The 20,830-nt window shown below is 62.0% G+C and overlaps 2 protein-coding genes across 4 annotated transcripts; both read left to right on the top strand.

Moving 5' to 3' along the window:
• The first annotated feature begins 202 nt into the window (after window positions 1-202).
• Window positions 203-5,113, top strand: REN (renin). The gene is made up of 9 exons (XM_054181316.1): window positions 203-330; window positions 995-1,151; window positions 1,327-1,450; window positions 1,663-1,781; window positions 1,952-2,148; window positions 3,302-3,424; window positions 4,013-4,157; window positions 4,267-4,365; window positions 4,788-5,113. The coding sequence occupies exons 1-9, from the start codon at window positions 230-232 to the stop codon at window positions 4,947-4,949; spliced, it is 1,227 nt and encodes a 408-aa protein (XP_054037291.1). The 5' UTR covers window positions 203-229; the 3' UTR covers window positions 4,950-5,113.
• Window positions 5,114-8,891: 3,778 nt separating this feature from the next.
• ETNK2 (ethanolamine kinase 2) lies at window positions 8,892-20,135 on the top strand. Of its 3 annotated transcripts, none has more exons than XM_054181365.1 (8): window positions 8,892-9,128; window positions 13,007-13,266; window positions 13,944-14,081; window positions 15,828-15,970; window positions 16,085-16,168; window positions 16,681-16,776; window positions 17,467-17,540; window positions 17,711-20,135. In XM_054181365.1, the coding sequence occupies exons 1-7, from the start codon at window positions 8,913-8,915 to the stop codon at window positions 17,508-17,510; spliced, it is 981 nt and encodes a 326-aa protein (XP_054037340.1). In that variant the 5' UTR covers window positions 8,892-8,912; the 3' UTR covers window positions 17,511-17,540; window positions 17,711-20,135. The 3 variants fall into 3 exon arrangements, with proteins under 3 accessions (XP_054037340.1, XP_054037339.1, XP_054037341.1); XM_054181364.1 differs by having other exon boundaries at window positions 16,607-16,776; XM_054181366.1 differs by lacking the exon at window positions 8,892-9,128 and adding an exon at window positions 9,266-10,890 and having other exon boundaries at window positions 16,607-16,776.
• The last annotated feature ends 695 nt before the right edge of the window (window positions 20,136-20,830 follow it).

Raw genomic sequence — 20,830 nt, 5'->3', positions numbered from 1 at the left:
GCCCACCTGCAGCCGGGCGCGGGGCTCTCCTGGCCATGCCACCCTCCGCAGGGGCTGTCACTATCTAGCCACCTGCCCACGGTGCTGCCCGTGGGATTCCCCAGCCCTCCCCCGGCCAGCGGGGAGGAGAAACCCACACGGATGCAGAAACCCAGGCTATAAAAGCATCCTCCCCTTTGGGATGCAACGAAGCTGCTGGCAAAGGAGGCGGCTGCCCGGGGAGAGCGCGATGCCGGCAGGACGCAGCAGGAGGGTGCAGCAGTATCTGATGGTCTTGGCTGTGACCTGGGGCGCCAGCTTCTTCCCCTTGCCAGCCCAGGCTTTGCAGAGGTCAGCAGGCATGCGCGTTGCAGGTGGCCCACAATGTCATGGGTCTTGCTGTCTCCAGCTTGTTTTTTGGGTGCTTGGGCTGGTGCTGAGGACCGAGGGACTCTCCTCCTGCTGCAGCCATGCTGGGGAACCCTTCTCCCCTTCCTCCTCCTTTTCTGTTCTGCGCTACCACACCTTGCTCCTCTTCCTCTCTCCCCTTGAGCACCCCACGGCTCGGCACCACCCCTGTCTCCCAAATAGCCCAGGAGGCCAAGGCGAAACGCTTCACTTGCAGACAGATGCGTGGGGCTGGGCTCCCCCCGTGGGTGGCTGCCCGGCATCGGTGGGTGCCTCCTGCAGCAACCAGCCCCCGTGGGGGGTCCCTGCCCCGCGGGGGTCGTGGTGCATCCCACCTGCTGCATCCCCCCACCCCACGCCCCGGGGCCGGTGAGGGGCTCGGGGATGCCGTGGCAGCGGGACCCACCGGGGCTCGGTTGGCAGCCCCACGGCGCGGGGAGCTGCTGCCATCTAGAGCCACCCGGCTGGATTTCCCAAGGCAGGAGTGCTGCGGGGGGGTGGTGGCAGGGATCGGGGGGGGGGGGTGGTGTGTGTGTGTGTGTCTCCTGCGGGTACCCCGGTGCTCGCCGGCCCCCCAGCCCTGCCCTCGCCCCCCCACCCCCGGCAGGATCGCGCTGCGGAGGATGCCCTCCATCCGCCAGACGCTGCAGGAGATGGGTGTGAAGGTGTCCGACGTCTTCCCCGAGCTGAGGCAGAGCAGAGGCAGCGGCGCGGTCGGCCCCAGGAACGGGACGGCTCCCACCCTCCTCACCAACTACCTGGACGTGAGTCTCTCCCTGCGGGGGGGGCCTGTCACCCCGGCACGGCCCTGCACCCCCCCGGGTCCTGCCCGCTGCACCCCCACGGTGCAGGTGCTGCCGGGGGCTGGGGTCTGCGTGAGCCCCCTCCGCTATCTGAGCTGTGACCCCAGTGATGCTCCCCGTGCCGTGTCTCTTCCAGACCCAGTATTTCGGCGAGATCAGCATCGGTACCCCCGCCCAGACCTTCAAGGTGGTCTTCGACACGGGCTCGGCCAATCTATGGGTGCCGTCCTACAAGTGCTCCCCCCTCTACAGCGCCTGCGGTGGGTATGGGGACATGTCCCTCCATCTCGAGGATGTAAAAGTGGGCTGGGGTGGGTTTACCTTTGCACAGGGGGGTCTCTCTGCTGCTGTCCTGGCACTGGGGCAGGAGGGGTTCATCATCCCACGGAGACTGGGGGAGCACAGACGCTCAGCCGGTCCTGCCATTGCCACCTCCCTCGCTTTCTTTGATGCACCTTCTCCCTCTCCCCAGTTTCCCACAGCCGCTACGATTCCTCCAAGTCGCGGACGTACATAGCCAACGGCACGGGCTTCGCTATCCGCTACGGGACGGGAAGCGTCAAAGGCTTCCTCAGCCAAGACATCGTCATGGTGAGTGCGTGCCCTGAATTCACAGACCTGGAGCCGCTGGCTCAGCAGGGAGATGCCCACCTGTGGCTCTGCTGCCCAACAAGAGCATCCCCAGTTATCCAAGAGCAGGGGGGGTCTGGTGGGGATTTAGCTCCCCAGCTCCCTGCAAGGACACTTGTGCCCTTCTCCAGGTGTCAGACATCCCCATCATCCAGGTCTTCGCCGAGGCGACGGCACTGCCTGCCTTCCCCTTCATCTTTGCCAGGTTTGATGGGGTGCTGGGGATGGGCTACCCCAGCCAGGCCATCGACGGCATCACCCCCGTCTTCGACCGCATCCTCTCCCAGCAGATCCTCAAGGAGGACGTGTTTTCTGTCTACTACAGCCGGTGGGTTTCCTGAATGGCAGGCACTGGGGCTGGAGAGGTGCTTGTTTTACAGGGGATGGGCATTGGAACGGTGGGATGCTGGGTTTGCATCTCGGGACTGGGAAAGCCCCATGTCTGGGGCTGTAGGGCTCTGGCTGGGATGGAGGGGACGGGCATGCGGGGGGTGTCTGGAGGAGCTGGGGTGGAACGATGCAGCACAAGAGGCAGACCCAGGTGGATGCTTATCTGGAGCTGCTGGGCAGGGAGTGCTGAGAGTGGGAGAGGCTGCTCCACGCTCGTTTATCATTGTCAGATTGCGGAGTCGCCAGCTCTGCTAATGGGGCTGGAGCAATCACAGACAGCAGTGGATTTAGTGTTTCCTCTAAAGGCAAAATTAAAAAAAGAAATAATCTATTGAAGAAAAACCTGCACCATCAGCCAAACCCCTTTCATTTCTTGCACCAAAATGTTGTGCACCAGCATCCCTCCTCCCAGCAGCACCAAAACCCATGGGAGCAGCGGGAGGACCCGTTCTGGCAGAGCAGGAATGCTGTCCCCCCCCAGCACTCCCCACAGCCCCTGGCAATGTGCAGTGACAGACCCACAAACGCAGGCTTAAAGCAAGCATGGTAGCCCTTTACCTCAACTAAAGGTGGATCCATCAATAACGAACAAAGCCTAACGATGCTGGCTGTAACCACAGCCTTGTCTGGGTGCTGCACGGGTCCCCTCGGCACCCAGGGGACACAGCCGCTCTGGGACCACAGGCTTATGGAGCATCTCTCTCTTTGCAGAGCTTCGAAGTAAGAAGATGAAAAGCATGAGCGCTTCGAGGCAGCACCCACTAACAGTCACCCGCGCTCCCCGGGGAGGGGCAGCAGACCCCGCTCACGCTGCTGGCCCCGGGCGAGCCCTGGTCCCTGGGAGCTCACACCGCCCCGGGCACTGCCCGCACGCCTGCCCGGCACAGCAGCCAGCACCCACCTGCTCGGAGACCTCAGCATGTGGCACCCCCTCTCCTGCCAGCTCTCGCACCCCTCTGAACTAACTCGGGGTTTCTTCTGCCCCACCTTGCTCCCTGCAGAGCCCCGTGCCCGGGGCTGCTCCCTTCTCCCTGTTTATTCGGGGACAGCAGCCGGGGGTGGGGATCACTCCGCTGTGTTTTGCACCCTAGGAATGCTCCTCTGAAACCCGGGGGGGAAATAATCCTCGGAGGCAGCGACCCAGCCTACTACATGGGGGATTTCCACTACCTGAACGTCAGCAAGAGCGGCTACTGGCAGATCAGCATGAAGGGGTGGGTGAGGGCAGGGATGCCCCTGCGCCGGCCGCATCCTGCAAAGCTCCCTGGGTGTGCAAGGGGGGGCCTGGGGAAAGCTTGCTGGGTGCTGGGGAAGGTGGTCCGTGGGGGCACGTGTTCATTCAGCGTTGCTGGCGGATGCTTTCCCCTCTGGCGCGGAGCTGGGTTGGTTCCTCCAGCAGGGAGCTGCCTCCCCAGGCTCAGAAAGGAGCTGGGGAGCGACAGAGGGGGTGGCACCGTGGGCTGATCCGACTTGGAAGCCGCAGTGGAAGAGTTTAACCCTCTTTAGTCCTGCCGAAGGAGTGTGAGGCACTGAAACAATTCCGCTTTGTTTGATTCAAAAAAAAAAAAAAAAAAAAAAAAAAACCACTACTAAAACCCACACATGATGAAGCTTAGCATTCGCATTTGAGAAGCTTGAAGGAGGGTTCCAAGTGCCCCTGGGAGAGTCTGTACTCTGGAGGCACCGGGAGCAGCACATGCTCTGCTTGGCCAGCGTGCCCTGGCCAAAGATGTGGCACGCTTGCCCGTGGGTGTGTACAGCCCTGGGAGCCAAAAGGCAACCACTCTCCCCTCCTGCTCCAGGGTGTCCATAGGGGCCGAAATCCTCTTCTGCAAGGAAGGCTGTTCAGTGGCCATTGACACTGGAGCATCCTACATCACCGGCCCCGCCGGCCCCGTCTCCGTGCTGATGAAAGCCATCGGGGCAGCAGAAATGGCCGAAGGAGAGGTGAGCAACCCCCCCTTGCCCTGCTCTGCGTCCCTGCCCCCTTGCCGCCTGTACCCCAGCCCATCCCTCCCCCAGCGGACGGGCTCAGCGCTGTCTCCCCCTCCCGCAGTACGTGGTGGACTGTGACCGAGTCCCTCAGCTGCCCAACATCTCCTTCCACCTGGGGGGGAAGGCGTACGTGCTCAGCGGCTCAGCCTACATCCTGCGGGTAAGCGGCATCCCTCCGCGCGGGGCGGGAGGGGGGCTCTCCCTGGGGTGGGTGCGTCGGCCAGGGAGAGCAGTGCATCTTGGGGTGCAGCTCTCCTGCAGCATCCCGCACCCTCCTGGCTCCCCTAAAGCAGCTGGGATGAGCCCCGGAATGACGTTTCTTGTTTTTCCCCAAACCCTCCCGTTCGGCAGAGGTTTCCAGGTGAGTCGGACCGACCTGTCGCTGCTTCCTTGGGTGGTTTCGGGGAGATTTGGGGTGAGCAGCAAAGAGCAGAGACAGGCAGGGATACTCCTTCCTGGAGGAAGGAACGTCGAGGCCAAGGGAAGGGTGTTGAGCGGGGGATCACAGCCCTTCCTTGGGCACGCTGCGGTAGAGGTCTCCCTCCTGGTCCCTCCATCACCACCTGGGTCTCCTCTTTGCAGCAATCCCAGTACGGGGAGGACGTCTGCGTGGTGGCTTTCTCAGGGCTGGACATCCCACCCCCGGCTGGTCCCCTCTGGATCCTGGGCGCCAGCTTCATTGGGCACTACTACACCAAATTCGACCGGCGCAACAACCGCATCGGCTTCGCCACAGCCCGCTGACGGCCGGGGGCGCTGGGGAGAGGGACGGGGCAACCAGCCTGGAGGCAAGAGTACCACCGAGAAGGAAGGATTTGAAGTGCAAACGAGAACGGCGTTTCCTTACTGCTCAGCCACCTCCTCTCTGTACTGAAGCAACTGCAAAACCTCTCCTTCTCCCACTCCAAAACCCCCGCTCTGCTTCCCGAGAGTCTCTGCTGCCGGGGAGAACTGAGCCTTAAATGCGTCTTCTGGCGAGGGCGTTCGGTCTGGAAATCCTAACGGGATCTTGGGTCCGGAATCGCACCTCCAGGGACTTTTAGGGCGATGTGCAATAGCGCACCTGGCACGCAGGGGATCGCTGCTGGCGGGTTGAGACCGAGCAGGGATGATCTGGTGGTTTCTGTTATTTTCTGAATGGGAGAAAAATTAACTGGCTGTGTGTAATGATTGTTGTAGCTGGTGTTAACCCTACCCCTCTTTATGACTTTAATATTAAACAAACTCAGAGCAACAGGACACTGAGTGGATGCTTATTCTTGCAGAGGGGGAGGGATCAGGCACTTTTATGAAGAGAACTGGACAACAAGTGCTCCTCTGTGACCCACCACTGCATTTATGTCCTTCCCCATTTCCTAGGAGTGAACACGCTCCCGGTTAGTGCCGGAACATCTACCTGTAGGCAAATCGGGGTCTTTCCAAACAGCAAACAAGCTCTTTCTGCAGCAGATGAGGTGCTGTGTGGGCGACCCATGCCTCGACCTGCCTTCCCAAGGGGGACCCGGGACCGCTGGTCGCACCCCTGGGGACAAAGGGACCGGGCTGTACGTCTGCTCTGCTGCTCCTGGGGGAAGGGAAGGTTAAGGTGGTTAAGGGGTAACCTGCTGTGGTTAAGGGTGGCTGACTTTGCTCCAGCAGGAAGGCAGGATCTGTTGCTGGATCTGTTTTCCTTGCCACGTTGGCTCCAGCTAACAACTGGAGGCCGGGCTCTGTCCCGGCCATGTGCGGAGACGATGCTCAGCGGGAGCTGGAGCTGCGAGCCCCGCGCCGGCTGCCCTGGCAAGAGAGGACAGACCAGGGCTCCCAGATGGAGGCTGACATTTCCAGTTCTGCGGGAGAGCTGCAGCGCTTCCAGTTACAGCCCAGCAGCTGCGAATCCAAGCGCTTCCCCAATGCCAAGCGGTTTGCGACACACTCTCTCGTCTCCAGTTCGACCAGCTCAGGTCTGTGACTCGGTCCGCAGCCGAGCCCTGGAAATGTGCCTGTACAGCAGAGCACAACGTTTGGGCTTCTGGAGCAGAGCCTGGAGCAAGCCACCATCTGAGTGCAACCGCTCGCAGAAGCTTCTCATCCTCATTTCTGCCACCGGCGATGACTGCTGATGAATTCCCTGTTGCTGACACGAGCTGCTTCAGGCTGCAGGGATGTTCGGGAGAGGGATGCTCCTGCCAGCACTGAAACGGCAGCTGCTGCGTGGCCTTTCCAGCCAGGTAGGCAGCAGCCTCTGCTTGCCAGCCCTCCCATCCCTCCCAGCACCGCACCTCATCCCCTGCCCCGTCCCACCGAGCAGCAGCAGAGCCTTACAGCAGAGAGGATGTGGCTGAGCGGATGTTTGTCCCTCCTGGGAGGCTCCCTGCAGCCACGTTGCATTTAAACCCCTTAACACTGGGATGCACAACCCTGAGTCTCCAAGGAGGGGAAATTCCAGGCACCCAACGACGTTACTGGTTTCTTGCCGTCGCCTTCTGCAGCACTGATCCATCACCTCCAACATAGGGGCGAGGAGAGCAGTGGCAGCAGCTCTTTGTGGGCCGGGGGTGGAGGGAAGGGGCCCCAGCCACCAGCGTATCTCGTGTTCATCCAGCATTTCCTGAGCACTCCCGGCCGCTCCAGGCAGCTTCCCAGGGGCTGAGAAGCAGCGGCAGCACGGGAGGGAGGGCAGAGCTGCCACGAGACGCCCAGCATGGGGACATCTGCACAGATCAGCGCTGCAGCTACAGCCCGGCCTCTCCACAACCTTCTGGCCGTACAGCGATGCTGGCAGGCTTCTCCCCTTCCTTCCTACCGCAGGGAAACTCTCCAGTTGGAAATAACTAAGCCTTCTCTGTCCTATTCTACACCGCAAAGGCTCGAGTGGATGTGAGCTTGGAAAAGCACCAGGTGACTTAAGCCCCCATGATGGCTTCTGCCTATAGCCCTCAGCTGGAAAATGGTCAGGCTGGCCTAAAATAAGGATGTTTTTTGTGGATCCAGTTCTGTCCCTATTCAACAGAGTTGTTCTGAGCAGTGGGAGGGTAAAAATGCCCGGGCTGCTGGCGGTGGTGCTCCTGGGCCCCTTAAGCCATCCTATTAACACCTCTAATCGCCTGTGCCAGGGCAATTTCCTGGTGGCTGCTGGCTGCGAGGCACCGCTCACCCGCAACTGCCCCGTATTAACACTTGTGATTGTTATGGGCGAGCAATTAGGCCACCCTCAGCCCAGCAAAGCGGCGGGAGCAATTATGACCATCCTATTAAAACTGACAGAGCTCGCTCTATATTTAGAAACACGGGGAGCTGGATGCTTTATTTTTTTTCCCCTTCCTTAAACGATTTTCCCCAAGTCTCCATGGTCCATTTAGCTGGTTTCAGCCGCAGCCAGCTGTAAACTTTGGAGGGGGCATTCTCCGCTCCGAGCCATGTGCAATTGTTATTTCCTTCGATAATGAAGCCGGAGCTGGAGCGGTATCAGCGGCTGCGGGGGGGCTGTGCCAACGGGCCAGTTGTGCTCTGTCTTTAAATATCAAACCTCTCTCCAGCCCAACTGTAAATCCCCTGTGGGGGTGGGCGCTTGGTGGGTGAGATGGGAGAGGGTGGTCCGGAGAGGATGTGTCCCTCCTGGAGCCCAGGATGCTGCCAGCACATCCTGGGGTGCGTCCCGTGCCTCCCCATCCTTTTTATCCCAGACCCCAAAGGGATGGGGGAAGCTGTGCGGAGCCTCCCCTGGGATGGCTGAGGGGGTCTGGGGATAGGGGGGATGGAGGGCACCGGCAGCAGATGTGATGGGTGGGGGGAGGTCCTGAGGGATGTCCTGGGGGGGAGCGTCCCGATGTGGAGTCACAGTGCAGGTCCTGGGGGGAATCTTTGGTGCGGGGTCCTGGTGCAGGTCCCGGGGGGTTGGTGTTCCCGGTATGGGGTCCAGGGGGGCTTCCCGGTGTGGTTCCCGAGGTGGGGTCCCAGTGCGCGTCCTAGGGGTGTTCCCGATGCGGGGTCCTGATGCGGTTTTGGTGCGGGTTCCGGGGGAGGTTCCCGGTTCTGTTGCCGGGTGGGGGGGTCCCAGTGCGGGTCCCGGGGGCATTCCCGATGAGGAGTCCCGGTGATGATCCTGTGAGGGGGTCCCGGAGGGGGTTTCCCGGTGCGGGTCCCAGAGAGGTTCCCGGAGGTGAAACCCGGTGCGGGTCCCGTTGTGGGTCCCGGGGGTGGTTCCCGGTGCGGGTCCTAGAGGGGTTCCCAGGCGAGGATCCCCGTGCGGATCGCGGGGAGGTTTCCGGGGGGTGATCCCGTTTCGGGTCCCGGAGGGGTTTCCGGGGGAGGATTCCGGTGCGGGTCCCAGGGAGGTTCCCGGGGGAGGATCCCGGTGCGGATCGCGGGGAGGTTCCCGGGGGGGCATCCCGTTGCGGGTCCCGGGGCGGATCGCGGGGGTGGTTCCCAAGCGAGGATCCCGGTGCGGATCCCGGTGCCGTTCCCGGGGGATGATCCCGTTTCGGGTCCCGGAGGGGTTCCCGGGGGAGGATCCCGATGCGGGTCCCAGGGAGGTTCCCGGGGGAGGATCCCGGTGCGGGTCCCGGAGGGGGGTCCCGGTGCGGGTCCGGTGCGGGTCCCGCTGACCTCACGATGCGGGCGGGCGCTGCCGCGGGAGGCGGGCGGGAGGCGGGCCGGTGACTCATGGCTTCCCAACGGCGGGCGGCTCCTCCCCGCGGCCGCCGGCCCCGCGGCAGCCCCCGGCACATGGGCCGCGGCTCCGGCGGCGCGGAGCTGGGCATGGCCGTGCCGCCCGGCCGCTGCCCCGACTGCCCGGGGCCGGAGCCGGGGGGCGGCGGCGGGGAGAGCCCCGCCGTGCCCCACCTCGGCATTGCGGTGGACGAGGGGGACGTGCTGCCCGGAGCGCTGCGGCTCATGCGGGAGCTGAGACCCGGCTGGGAGCCGGCCAGGGTGAAGACCAAGGTACGCCCCGCCGCGGGGGTGGGGGGGGAGCCTGCGCGGAGCCCCCCGGGGACCCGCCGCCGCAGCCCCGTCAGAGCCCACCCTGGGGGGCCGTAGGGTCCACCCGAGGGGGGCTGTGGGGCTCACCCCGAGGTGCCATAGGGCCCACCCTGAGGCAGCTATAGAGCTCACTCTGGGGGGGCTACAAGGGCCGCCTGAGGGGGACTGTAGGACCCACCGTGGGGGGCCATAGGACCTGCCAAGGAGGGTGCAGCATCCCGTCCCCCCACCCGCAGTTCTCCCCTCCCCTCCCACACCGTAACCGTAACTGGGGCCCATCAGGTGCGTGAAGGTGTGACACCCCCACCCCCACAGGCTTTGGGGACCCCTCGGGCAGTCATGGAGCAGTGACAGTGAATGCCAATGTGTCCCCAGGGTCCCTCGAGGCTGCCAAGGTGGGTGAAGGCTGGGGGGCTACCAGGGTGGCTGGTCCCCCCCGGACTCTCCTCTGCAGGTGCTGCACCCGGTGCTGTGCAACAGTGCTGATCCTGAGAGCAGGATTTGGGTTATTTGGGGGCTTCCACCTTTGCCAGGTCGCGGGGGCTGAGCACAGGTTCGGATGGGAGCTGGGATGCAGCGCTGAGCTCCTGCACGGGACAGGGCTCGGCTGTCCCGAGCTGGCAGGGCTTTTGCTGGGAGCAAAACAGGGCTGGCAGCGGCCTGGCATGGATGTCCCTTTCCCCCTCCTCGCTTCTGCCCAGGGGGTGCCGGGTCTGGGGTGGAAACGCGAGGCTGGTGGTGTCTGTGCCCTTAACGGGCTCCTGGTGATGGGCACGGGCGTGTGGAGGTGGCGGAGCTGGGCGCGCTTAAGCGTATGTACGTGTGCATGCATGTCCTCTGAAGGCACACACTTCCCGTGTGCCTGGAGTGTCATTAAAAATGTATTAATAGCCAAGTGTAATTAAATACAAGAAGCTGCAGGAAAATACATATGAAAGGGCAGATGGCAAAAGGCAGGAAGCTGGGAGTTCGAGTTCCTCGGAGCAAATAGTTGTAGGGGCAGGAAATGTCTCGGGCTCCATGCAGCACCGAGCGCAGACCGCGGTGGCGATGGCTGTTTGAGAAGGACCCCAGCTCTCTGGTATCCAGGCTCTCTCCAGGCATCGGAGGGGGTCAGTGTTCAACAGCAGCTTGTGTGCGCGTGCATGTGTTTTTAATTAAAAAAAAAAAAAAGCAACAAACCAGCCACCAAAAAAAAACCCTTAGGAGTTGTGGGGGGAAAGCCTCCAGTTGCGTTTCTCGTAGCTGCTATTGCAAGAGCTGTTCGGGAGGGGATTGGAGCGGTGCGCCGGTCCTCAGCTGGTTCCTATTAGCGTTCCTGTTCGCTTTCCTCCGCGCGCTGGAGCCGTGCCCGCTTCGCACCACCTCGTTGCACGGTGTCAGTGCACAGCTGCTTGCAGGGGCTGTACCAGGCTGCGCCGGTGACACGGGGGAAAAAAAGAAATAATCTCCCGGCGCTTTGGGGCAGGGTCTGGGCGCTCAGTCTCCCCTGCCCACCCTCTGCTTGCTGGGGGCTTCAGCTCCCTGTGCTCCAGGTTGTGCCCGCTTTCCAGGGCTCCGGCTCCTCATCCTTTAAGCTCTGTCCCTGGGCAGAAGCATCTCCGTACCGAGAAGGCACAGGCGGTATCGGTGAGTCAGCCAGCCGCGCTATCAGGGAAGCACGCACTCCTCCATCCCTCATCCGGCGATAAGAAGAGCAACAGCGACGTGGAGCCAAACCCCTGTGAGGACTCTGGCATGGTTGGACTTTTGTTAGCCCGACTTTGGCAACGAGGTGCCCTGCTGCAGCCTGGCCCTGGGCTGCTGGAGCTGGGGGTGCCAGCGCTGCGGGGTCTCACGGCAGACGCAGCACCGGGGTGTCCGCTGGAGCTGCTTCGCTTCAGCATCTTTGCACAGGGCTTGGGTCTTGCTTTGCATTTAATCGCCGCAAGGCTCCAGGTGTGGAGTCACATTCGCTTTCCCCATCTCCCTGCTGTCACACAACCACAGCGGGGAAGGATTCGGGCTGGTAGCAGCGCCGTGGCCCCGTTGATAGCTGACTGCACTTTGGATCCACAGGGAACGGCATCAGGCGTCTGCCAAGCAGCCGCGGTTGTTCCTCGGGAGCTGGGGGAGCTGCCGCCTCCAAAGCAGGCGAGCCCCTGCGTGCGTGTGTGCAGGTTGCTGGCGAACCACGTGTGAGTCTCCAAAGTTAGTGGTCTGGAATTCAGGGGGGGATAAGGCTCAGTAATCCCATTAAACCCTCTGGAAAGGGCTGACGGGGCTGTGGAGCAGCAAAACAAAGCAGCGCCAGGACTTTGCCAGGACTGAGCATCTCAATGTGGAGCCGTTCACCTGCGGCCGACGTGCGGGTGGCTGATGGGGGGCACCGGCCCCGAGTGCAACGTCTTCAGCGTGGATGGGCCATGGCACCTTTCGCTTGCTGAATTTCTGGCCTCTGGGGCCTGGCAGAAGAAGGAGAGGAGAGAGCCGAGCGTGGCACCATGTGGAAACACAGATTATCTGCCCTGGGAAAAGCAGCTCAGTTGCTTGAGAAGCGTCAGCCCACCCCAGCTGCAGCCGAGGGGCAGCAGCCTGCTGGGACATGGTGGCCCACTCACCGCCTGCCATGCTCGCCCCGAATCCAACACCAGCCAGCTGTGAAAAGAGGGGTGTTAGCACCGTCTAACTCCGGGTGTCTCATTCCAGTGCTTTGAGTTTCCCTCGGGAGGCTGCATGGGGAGCCCTATATATAGGCACCCTATATAGGAGCGTGAGTTGCTGAGTGGGATGTCTAAAATTAGCTCTCCCACCCCCGAACACCGCTGCTGCCATAGCACGCGCCCTCGCCCCCCTCCTGCTCCACCAGCATCACACCTGCTCCGGCTCCCCCAGCCCGAAGGGGATAAAGAAATGGCTATCGTGGGGAGCAGCGGCTCCTCGGCACACTCAGCCTCGGTGCCGAGCATCCCGCCTGCGTGGGGGCCGAGCGAGCATCCCCGCCTGCGTGGGGGCCGAGCGAGCATCCCCGCCTGCGTGGGGGCCGAGCATCCCGCCTGCGTGGGGGCCGAGCATCCCGCCTGCGTGGGGCTGAGCATCCTGCCTGCGTGGGTGATGATGGGGCAGGGGTTCTCCTGTGGGGTGACCCAAAGCCCTGGGTGCACCGGAGGCCACTGAAATCTCCGCGGGATGGGGAGTGGAGCCCGGTGCGGGCGGCGGCGGCAGCCCCTGCATGTGCGCGGGCAGGCGGCCAAGCCGGGGCGGCGGGAGAACAAAACTCTCTTTCCATCTGTGAGGAGCCATCAGAGCGATGACACGAGATGTCCCCAGCAGAGACGTCCCTGCCTATCAGCGACCCAGCCCCGCGGGGAGGGTCGGGAGGAGGAGATGGGGGTGGTGGTGTTTGCTCCGTGTTGTTTGCTCATTCAGGGTTTGGGGTTTTTTTGGGTGGTTTGTTTGGTTGTTTTTTTTTTCATTTTGTGCCAAAAGACTTACACTGATTTTTTTCGGGAGTGATTCCCAGGGCCGCTCGGGTGCCAAGCGTGCTGGCGGCACATCTGACCTGAGCTGTTCCTGAGCTTCCAGGTGAAAAATGGCAGGATTTCCACCCAAACCGCTAGCTTGTGGCTCCATGCAGAGCCCCAGTACACTCATGAGCCTCGAGGCCTTGCAAACTCATGTCATCTGCTGCGGGAGCTTTCCTGGCTGCCGTGGGCGCTGCTGCTTCGTGCTCTCTTTTGCCTGTTATTGCCTTTGCCGTGTTGCTTTCTCCCTGCTGGTGGGGAAGGGGTTTCCCCCGTGCCCGGCTGGCATGGTGGGCATGTACGAGCGTCGTCTCTGCCGCCCCTCTTCCCCTCCAGCTCTTCACCGACGGCATCACCAACAAGCTCGTGGCCTGCTACACGGACGAGGGCATGGCGGACGCGGTGCTGGTCCGCGTCTACGGCAGGAAGACGGAGCTGTTTGTGGACCGGGAGACGGAGCTGAGGAACTTCCAGGTGCTGCGTGCCCACGGCTGCGCCCCCGACCTCTACTGCGCCTTCCAGAATGGGCTCTGCTACCAGTTCCTGCCGGGCATCGCGCTGGGGCCCCACCACGTGCGGGACCCCCACATCTTCAGGTGCGCGGGTCCGGAGAGGAAAGAAACGCAGGATGGGGAAAGCAGCAAGGGGTTTGCTCCGTGTTTCCAGCTCTCCCCCTCGCCGCCTTTGCTCCAGATGGGTGCTCGGGCATCGCGGGTGGGCACAGACCTGGTGCTGGGGGATAAATGGGCCAAGCTGCAGCCAGGTTTATCACCATGCTTTTAAAGCATCAGCTTTCGGTGAATAAAGAGCACTGCATGAGAACCGCAGCTTTTACCTGGCAAGGTGAATGCTGCCCTGGACCCGGACGGGGTCTGGAAATGCCGCAGAGGCTCACAGCTGAGGTGGGGGGGAGTTTCAGCTGTGCTGACCCTGCGTTTTTAAACACAGCCTTTGAGAAACCCCCCTTGAGGCTGGTTTTGAGGAATCCTAGAATAGTTTGGCTTAGAACGGACCTTAAAGCCCACCCAGTGCCACCCCTGCCCTGGGCAGGGACACCTCCCACCAGCCCAGGTTGCTCCAAGCCCCGTCCAACCTGGCCTTGAACCCCTCCAGGGATGGGGCAGCCACAGCTTCTCTGGGCAACCTGGGCCAGGGGCTCACCACCCTCACAGCAAAGAATTTCTTCCTCAGATCTCATCTAAATTAGGAGCACTCCTCTCGGGAATGCTGCTGCGCGGCCACCTCCCACCCGCGCATCCCTGTTCCCTTCCAGGCTGGTGGCCCAGGAGATGGCCCGGGTACACGCCATCCACGCCAACGGGAGCCTCCCCAAGCCCATCCTCTGGCAGAAGCTGCACAAATACCTCACCCTCGTGAAGACGGATCTCAGCCCAAAGGTATCCAATCCCAGGTAAAGGCAGAGGGATCCCAAAGAGCCAGGCTCTGGCTTGGGCATCCACTGCCCACCCATCTCTAAGTCTTCCTTGTATGGGACCGGGGGGAAGAGCCCCGGTTCCCAGGTAAAGCCTCTGTGGGTATCTGGGGCTGGTGAGTGGTGATGATGGATCCGGCCACGTGGTCACTTCGGGATCACCATCCCTCCATGAGCAAAGTTGTGGCCAAGCTCCCCCAAGAGCAGGCGGGATGGAGGCATCTCCGTGCACCCTTCAGCATCTTTCCTGCCGGTCCAGCAGCAGGGTTAGGGCAGAGACAGCTCTGGGGGGTGTCTGTACAGCACCCAGGCAGGATCCAGCCTGAGCCAGAGACTCCCACCCACTGTAATAATCCGCCTCCTCCTCCCTGCAAACCTAGCCAGCATTTTAAGCCCTCCTTAGAATAAGCTGAAGCTCAAGCCCTTCTTACAGGGCTTCTTACAGCCCGCCTACAGCGCAGCTAACGCTGGTGGAGGGGACGCTAGAAACCCAGTGTAGATTTCAGCAGCCAGTCCCTACTTCAAACCCGTTCATCCCATTTCTGGGAGCCTGAGTTCACGGCAGGTGAGTGCCGGGCTGTCAGAGAAGGATGCGGGCAGCCCCAAGAGGTGGTGGAGGTGAATGAACCCCAAGGCAAGCGAATAATTAACCTGTTCCTTGAGCGGCGGTGGCAGGACAGGGCTTTTCTCAGCCCTCGCCCCGCCACAGGCTGACTTTACCCGAGCCTCCGCCTCCAGTGCAGCCAATTAGGTAATCATTAACTGGCTCTCTTCTTGGAATTGAAACTTCTGAGGTTACAGAGAGGGTACGTGCCCTGGCAGCATCCAAAACAAATTTCCCGTTGCCTGGGGCTTAGTCAGGCGCTTTGGGAGCGAGTGCTGGGGGGCTCAGTGGCTGGTTGGGTGAATTTGGGGGAGGGATGGCAAGAAGGGAAGGGCTTGAGGCTGCACCATGGCATCTGCTGGGTGCCCTGGGTACCACATAGAATAGAATCATAGAATGTGTTGGGTTGGAAGGGACCTCTAAATGCCATCCAGTCCAACCCCCCTGCAGTGAGCAGGGACATCGTGAACTAGATCAGGTCGCTCAGAGCCTCATCCAGCCTGGCTTTGAATGTCTCCAGGGATGGGGCCTCCAACCCCTCTCTGGGCAACCTGGGCCAGAGTCTCACCACCCTCAGTGGGAAGAACTTCTTCCTTAATGTCTCATCTAAACCTCCCTGCTCTGGTTTAAAACCATTGCCCCTCGTCCTGTCACTACATGCCCTTGCAAACAGCCCCTCCCCAGCTTTTCTGGAGCCCCTTTAGGGACTGGAAGGGGCTGGAAGGTCTCCCCGGAGCCTTCTCTTCTCCAGGCTGAACCCCCCCAGCTCTCTCAGCCTGTCCTCACAGCAGAGGGGCTCCAGCCCTTGGATCATCTTTGTGGCCCTCCTCTGGACCCTCTCCAACAGCTCCATGTCCTTCTTGTGCTGAGGGCTCCAGAGCTGGACGCAGTACTCCAGGTGGGGTCTCACGAGAGCAGAGTAGAGGGGACCACGCAGTACACCGGGCAATGTCCCCCCCAAACCTGACCTTCCCCCCCACAAAAGCAGCCTCGTTACCTTTGTGTCACTGATGAGTTCGTTTATAAAATGCGCGGAGGGAAGCAAGGGGCAACGCTGTCCCCCTGCCCCCGCGGGAGGTTCCCCGTGAGCAGAAGTGATTCCACCCCGTCCCCTTCCCCAGCCTCCAGCAGGACGTGCCCAGCCTGGAGATGCTCGAACACGAGCTGGCCTGGATGAAGGAAACGCTCTCTCAGCTGGGGTCCCCCATCGTCCTTTGCCACAATGACCTGCTCTGCAAGAACATCATCTACGACGGGACGCGAGGTTCGTGGCAGCAGCTTCGCCTGCGCGGCGGAGGGCTCTGTCCCTCGCCCACCTCCCGAGGGCTGGCGGCTCCATCTCCAGCCCCTCTCACAGCCCCTGCCTTTGCCTCCGCAGAGCACGTGCGCTTCATAGACTACGAGTACACCGGCTACAACTACCAGGCTTTCGACATCGGAAACCACTTTAACGAGTTTGCGGGTGAGTTGGGCACCTTTCCATGGCACCGAAGCCCCCCCTGCCCCCCACCCCACCATCAGTTGCAGTGGTTGCGCCGAGGTGTCCCGGTCCCTGGGGGTGGAGGAGGCAGTTGCATCCCCAGTTCCGTGGTGGGAAATGGGGCAGCTCCTGGGCTGCCCGGGGTTCGAGCGATGTGCGAGGGATGTCTCTGCTGGCGGTGGGTGCCGTGCCGGTGGTGAGCAGCCTGCTGGGATGCAATGCCTGCACGAACCCAGCTCTTAACCACGCTGGGTGCGTGCCTCGAATCAGCGGGTTGATCCCCGCCTCGTGCACGCCTGGAGCTTGCAGGGGTTTCGCTCAGCCGCTGCTGCCCTGTGGCCACGTCGCTTTGCCCTGGATAAGCTCTTCCTTTCGCCCTTCTCGCCCCTCGGGCATCGCTGACCCTGGCTCCCCTCGCAGGCGTGAAGGAGGTGGATTACCGCCTCTACCCCAGCAAGGAGACCCAGCTGCAGTGGCTGCGCTCCTACCTGCAGGCCTACAAGCAGCTCACCCAGGGGGACGGCGGAGGCACGGGGGTGTCCGAGGAGGAGCTGGAGGCTCTCTACGTGCAAGTGAACAAGTTTTCTTTGGTGAGTGGCGGAGGTGGGAAGGAGCCAGCCTCTCTCGAGGGCTTCTCGGGGGACGGGTTTCCCTCTGCTCTGAGCTGGGGCTTCGTGCTGGCGAGGATGGGGGTGCAGGTACCAGCCGGGGGGGTTTGGGGGCACCTGGGGCTGCCCCAAAGAGCCTGGCTGCACCTCAAACACACTGAGCCCTCGGGCAAGGTCAAAGATAGCGCTGGCTACCTGCCATCCCACTGACACATGCCAAGGGACAGCATGTCTCTGACAGCTTGTGGCCTTGGGCATCCCTTCAGAGAGGCCAGGCGGACCCTGGGCGCAGCCGAACATGAGGAAATCCTCTTTGGTGAACACCGTGGACAGGCAGAGCTGGTTTTCTGGTAACTTAGGGCAAAATCTCAGCTGGTTTCCTGGCTGGAGCTGCCAGGAGGGACATCCCGGCTGCCAACGCAGAAGCTGCTACCCTGAGCACGTTGTGCGGCTGTTCAGCATCCTTCCTGCAGGCATCCCTCGCCCGGGCTGGGACCAGCCTCCGGAGCGTATAACAACACCCGTGTGGGCCAGCCCCAGCTGGCTGCCACCCCGCGTCCTGTCGTCACAGCCACGGGACTTCTGGGACCCGGCCAGGAGAGGCACGAGCGACTCATCCCACGGGCAGGGATGCTCCGTGCCCATTTCTGATCCTTGCTTTGTCTGTTGCAGGCATCCCATTTCCTCTGGGCATGCTGGGGCCTGATCCAGGATAAATACTCTACCATAGACTTTAACTTCTTAAGGTGAGTCCACCGGGGCTGGGGGGCACTTGCTCCCAGTGCAATTCAGTGTTAGATGATTGGAGCAAGAGGATCCCAATGATCCCTCCGTGCCGGAGGGATCCTCCAAGGCAAGGGGACAAGGGGCTGGGACACGGTTGTCTCACGTCTGTCCTTCTTGCCTCTCTCGGCAGATATGCAAAGCTAAGGTTTAAACAGTACTTCAAGATGAAGCCGGTGGTCACAGCCCTGCAGATTTCTAAATAGCATCTCCGGCCCGAGCGACCCTAAGCTATTTTGTCCTTGCTGCGTCCACAGCCCTCGCATCCCCCTCGCCCCTTCCCCGCCCCAGCCGGGGGCGAGGGCAGGTCCTGATGGTGGGAAGGGGGAGAGGAGATCCGTCCCAGCCACCGGCCAAAGGAGACCCTGGACATACCTGAGACTGGACCATGAGATGCTCGAGAGGACCACGGCCTCGGAGAGGCCCCTGCCGACGCGAGGAAGCCTCACCATCGCCTTAACGCCGAGTCCCGGCTCGGCCCCGGTGCCCAGCAGGTCGGTGCCTTGCTGGCACTGCTGCTGCTCGGCCTGGCACCCGGATTGCTCCCTCTGTGCTGTCCCTGAGGGGGAAAACGGGTGCCACCATCTGCCCAGGAGCCCCCAGAGCTGCCCAGCTGCTTTACCTGCCCAGTGCACACGCTGTGCCCGTTGCCTTTGCTGCTCCCTCCCTCCCCTCTTGCCTTGCCCGCTGGGGCTCCCACCCCCAAACCAGCACCTTTCGTGGGTCAGTATCGATGCCGGGCTTGGGGCTGTGTCTGAGCATGGGACCCTTTTCCACGAGGCGTGGGTGCTGCTGTGCTCCACCTTGCATGGTGCAAAGCATCAAGGGGAGGCAATAGCCATGAGCCATGTGGGCTTGGGATTAGCGAGCTTTTGCCGATGGGCACTGGGTGCCTGCACCTCCTGCTCAGCCCACAGCTGGCTCTGCTTTTCCCCACGGACACGGTCTCCCAGACTCCCATTAGCTCCCTGCTCCCGTCATGGCTTCCCTCGTAGCATCCCACGCTGCCAGAGCACGGGGGTCCCAGCTCTGTCTCCCCCATGGCCAGGGGGTCGGTCCTGTCCCCAACATGGGCACCATCCCTGTGCTCCTCTCGTGGCTCTGTCCCTGTGTGGGACCCCCTGACAGGAGGCTGAACGGAGCCAACCTGCTCCATGACCTGGGCACAGCTTCATCCCCTCTCAGCACTCGGCTGCTCCCCCACAACAGGCTCTGCGAGGGTGAGCCTGGCCCGCTGAGCACTGGCCAGCTCATGACAGCGGTTGTGGGGGTGGAATCGGACCCCTCTGCCCCTGCCTTGGCTGCTTGGCGAGGGGTATGGGGACAAGGCGGCTGTCCCTGTCCCCTCCGCAGGGGCACAGGAACCTGCCCCAGCAAGAACCGGGACTCGTTGCATCTGGTGTTCGTTTTGGTGCAAAATAAAAGCCGCTGGTAGCTGGAAATGCGGGATGGCGGATCTGTGGGCACTGGCGCAGGATGTGTGCCGGAGCAGGGGCAGCACCCCTGGGACCTGGGGGTGCGCTCAGCCCTTCTCCCGCAGCTGGGGAGGGCCAGAGCAGGAGCAGAGATGCTGGCGGAGGCTTTTCCTGACAGGGTGGGCTTGCTGATGTCCCCCCCTCCATGCTCCTGAGCTCCCTTCAGGCGTTTGCATGCAGCGCTCGCTGCCCCTTCCCTGCTGGCAGCATCTGCTGGGGATTGTCCTTGTCCCAGAGCAGTGCCCTGTGGTTTGAAACAGCCTTCTGCAGAGACGAAGGCTGATCCCACATCTTCATCATGCCACCCCCACCCCTCCCCTCAGGCCCTGCTGGGCTCCGGCTCTGGCAAGGGCAGGTGGGGCCACTTGGCTGCAGCAGGCACCGGGCAGAGGAGGCTGAACCCCAACCCCCCTGCCAATGTGGGGCAAGCCCTCGAGGAAAACACAGGTAAGAGGTGGGAAGGAGAAGGGAAACAGCCCGGGAGCCACCACGGGCAGACAGGGCAGGAGAAAGAGCTGGGAAACAGCACGAGTGACAACATTGCAGGGAGCAAGAGCCTTGGGAGGGGGCTGTGCTGGGAGAAGGGCACGGAGCACCCTCCGTCTGTGCTCCGACTGCCGGGGGTGAGAGCTCCACATCCAGCCCCCAGCCCCAGGCTGGCAAAGCCCAGACCCAGATCTCTGCTCCAAAAAGTCATCTTTATTGTGCCAAGGGGTTGGGGGGCTGGGGGTGGGAAACGGGACAATTGTAAACAAGTATGTGAAATATACAGGTTAAGTTACTCATCATCTTATTAACAAAATAAAGCTCTATCTATATTTACAGTCTTTAAAAAAAAAAAAAAAAAAGAGAGAGAGAAAGAGGGGAAGAGCTGCATCTTTGTCGGGCACATCTTCTCCCAGCCCCCTCTGCAGCCCAGCCCAGCCCAGCCCACCCTGGGAGCCGGCACCCCTTCCCCAGGGACCCCAGCCAGAGCAGCACAGGGAGGGGGAATAAATAATGCACTGACAAAAGGAAAGAGAGAGGCATTTGCTGGGTGGGCGAGGAGGCAGGACCCTCCCTTGGATAAACACCATCCTGACGCAGCCCCGCGGGGAGCGGGAGAGCTCCGGAGCCCCCAATCTGGGGCTGAGGACATGGCTCTGCTGCAAAGTCCCCGCTGCAGGGCTCGTCGTGTCCCCCTCCTCCCCGCTGCAGCCTGGAGCGTGGGCAGCCGCGGCCCCTTCTGCACCCCCGGCAAGGTCCCCGCGGTGCCAGGCTGTGGCTGCAGCCGGGGCTGCGGTGCCTGTTTCTGGCTGTTGCCACAGGGCGGTGCACGGACTCTGCGCGCAGCCGGACACCGTGCACGCACAGCCGGACACCCTGTAGGTACAGCCGGACACCGAGCACGCACACCCGGACACCGTGCATGCCCAGCCACCCTGCACCCCACAGCCCTGGGCCAGGCTCTGACCGGAGCAAGGTATTTTTTTTTTTTAAATTATTTCCTTTTTTTTTTTTTAAATTGCTGTTATTTTTTTGCTCCCTCTGTGCTTTTCGCACTGCAGGTCACGGGTGGAGGCCGCAACTCGCAGAGCCGGGGTGCGGGAGGGAGAGGTGCCCAGGGATGGACGGGGCACAAAGGGGGCACGTACCCACCGCAGCCGGGGCTGGTGCCCGGGGCAGGGGCCGGCGGGGGGGGCCGGGGTAACAGCGCAGCCATAGAACAGGCACCCGCTTTATTTACAAAGTGGGCCAGAGCTGTCAGGAGCACAAAGGGCTCCTCGGAGCCTTTGGCT

Source organism: Rissa tridactyla, chromosome 21 (genome assembly GCF_028500815.1).
Source record: "Rissa tridactyla isolate bRisTri1 chromosome 21, bRisTri1.patW.cur.20221130, whole genome shotgun sequence".
Taxonomy (NCBI): Eukaryota; Metazoa; Chordata; class Aves; order Charadriiformes; family Laridae; genus Rissa; species Rissa tridactyla.
This window is presented reverse-complemented; position numbering and strand designations above follow the sequence as displayed.

Bases quoted from the DNA above. Each gene is read 5' to 3' on its own strand.
- REN (XM_054181316.1), top strand. From the start codon at position 230: ATGCCGGCAGGACGCAGCAGGAGGGTGCAGCAGTATCTGATGGTCTTG. The intron at 2,149-3,301 runs GTGGGTTTCCTG...TTTGCACCCTAG, and splicing joins TTTTCTGTCTACTACAGCCG to GAATGCTCCTCTGAAACCCG. The intron at 3,425-4,012 runs GTGGGTGAGGGC...CTCCTGCTCCAG, and splicing joins TGGCAGATCAGCATGAAGGG to GGTGTCCATAGGGGCCGAAA.
- ETNK2 (XM_054181364.1), top strand. From the start codon at position 8,913: ATGGGCCGCGGCTCCGGCGGCGCGGAGCTGGGCATGGCCGTGCCGCCC. The intron at 13,267-13,943 runs GTGCGCGGGTCC...GTTCCCTTCCAG, and splicing joins CGGGACCCCCACATCTTCAG to GCTGGTGGCCCAGGAGATGG. The intron at 17,541-17,710 runs GTGAGTCCACCG...CTCTCTCGGCAG, and splicing joins ATAGACTTTAACTTCTTAAG to ATATGCAAAGCTAAGGTTTA.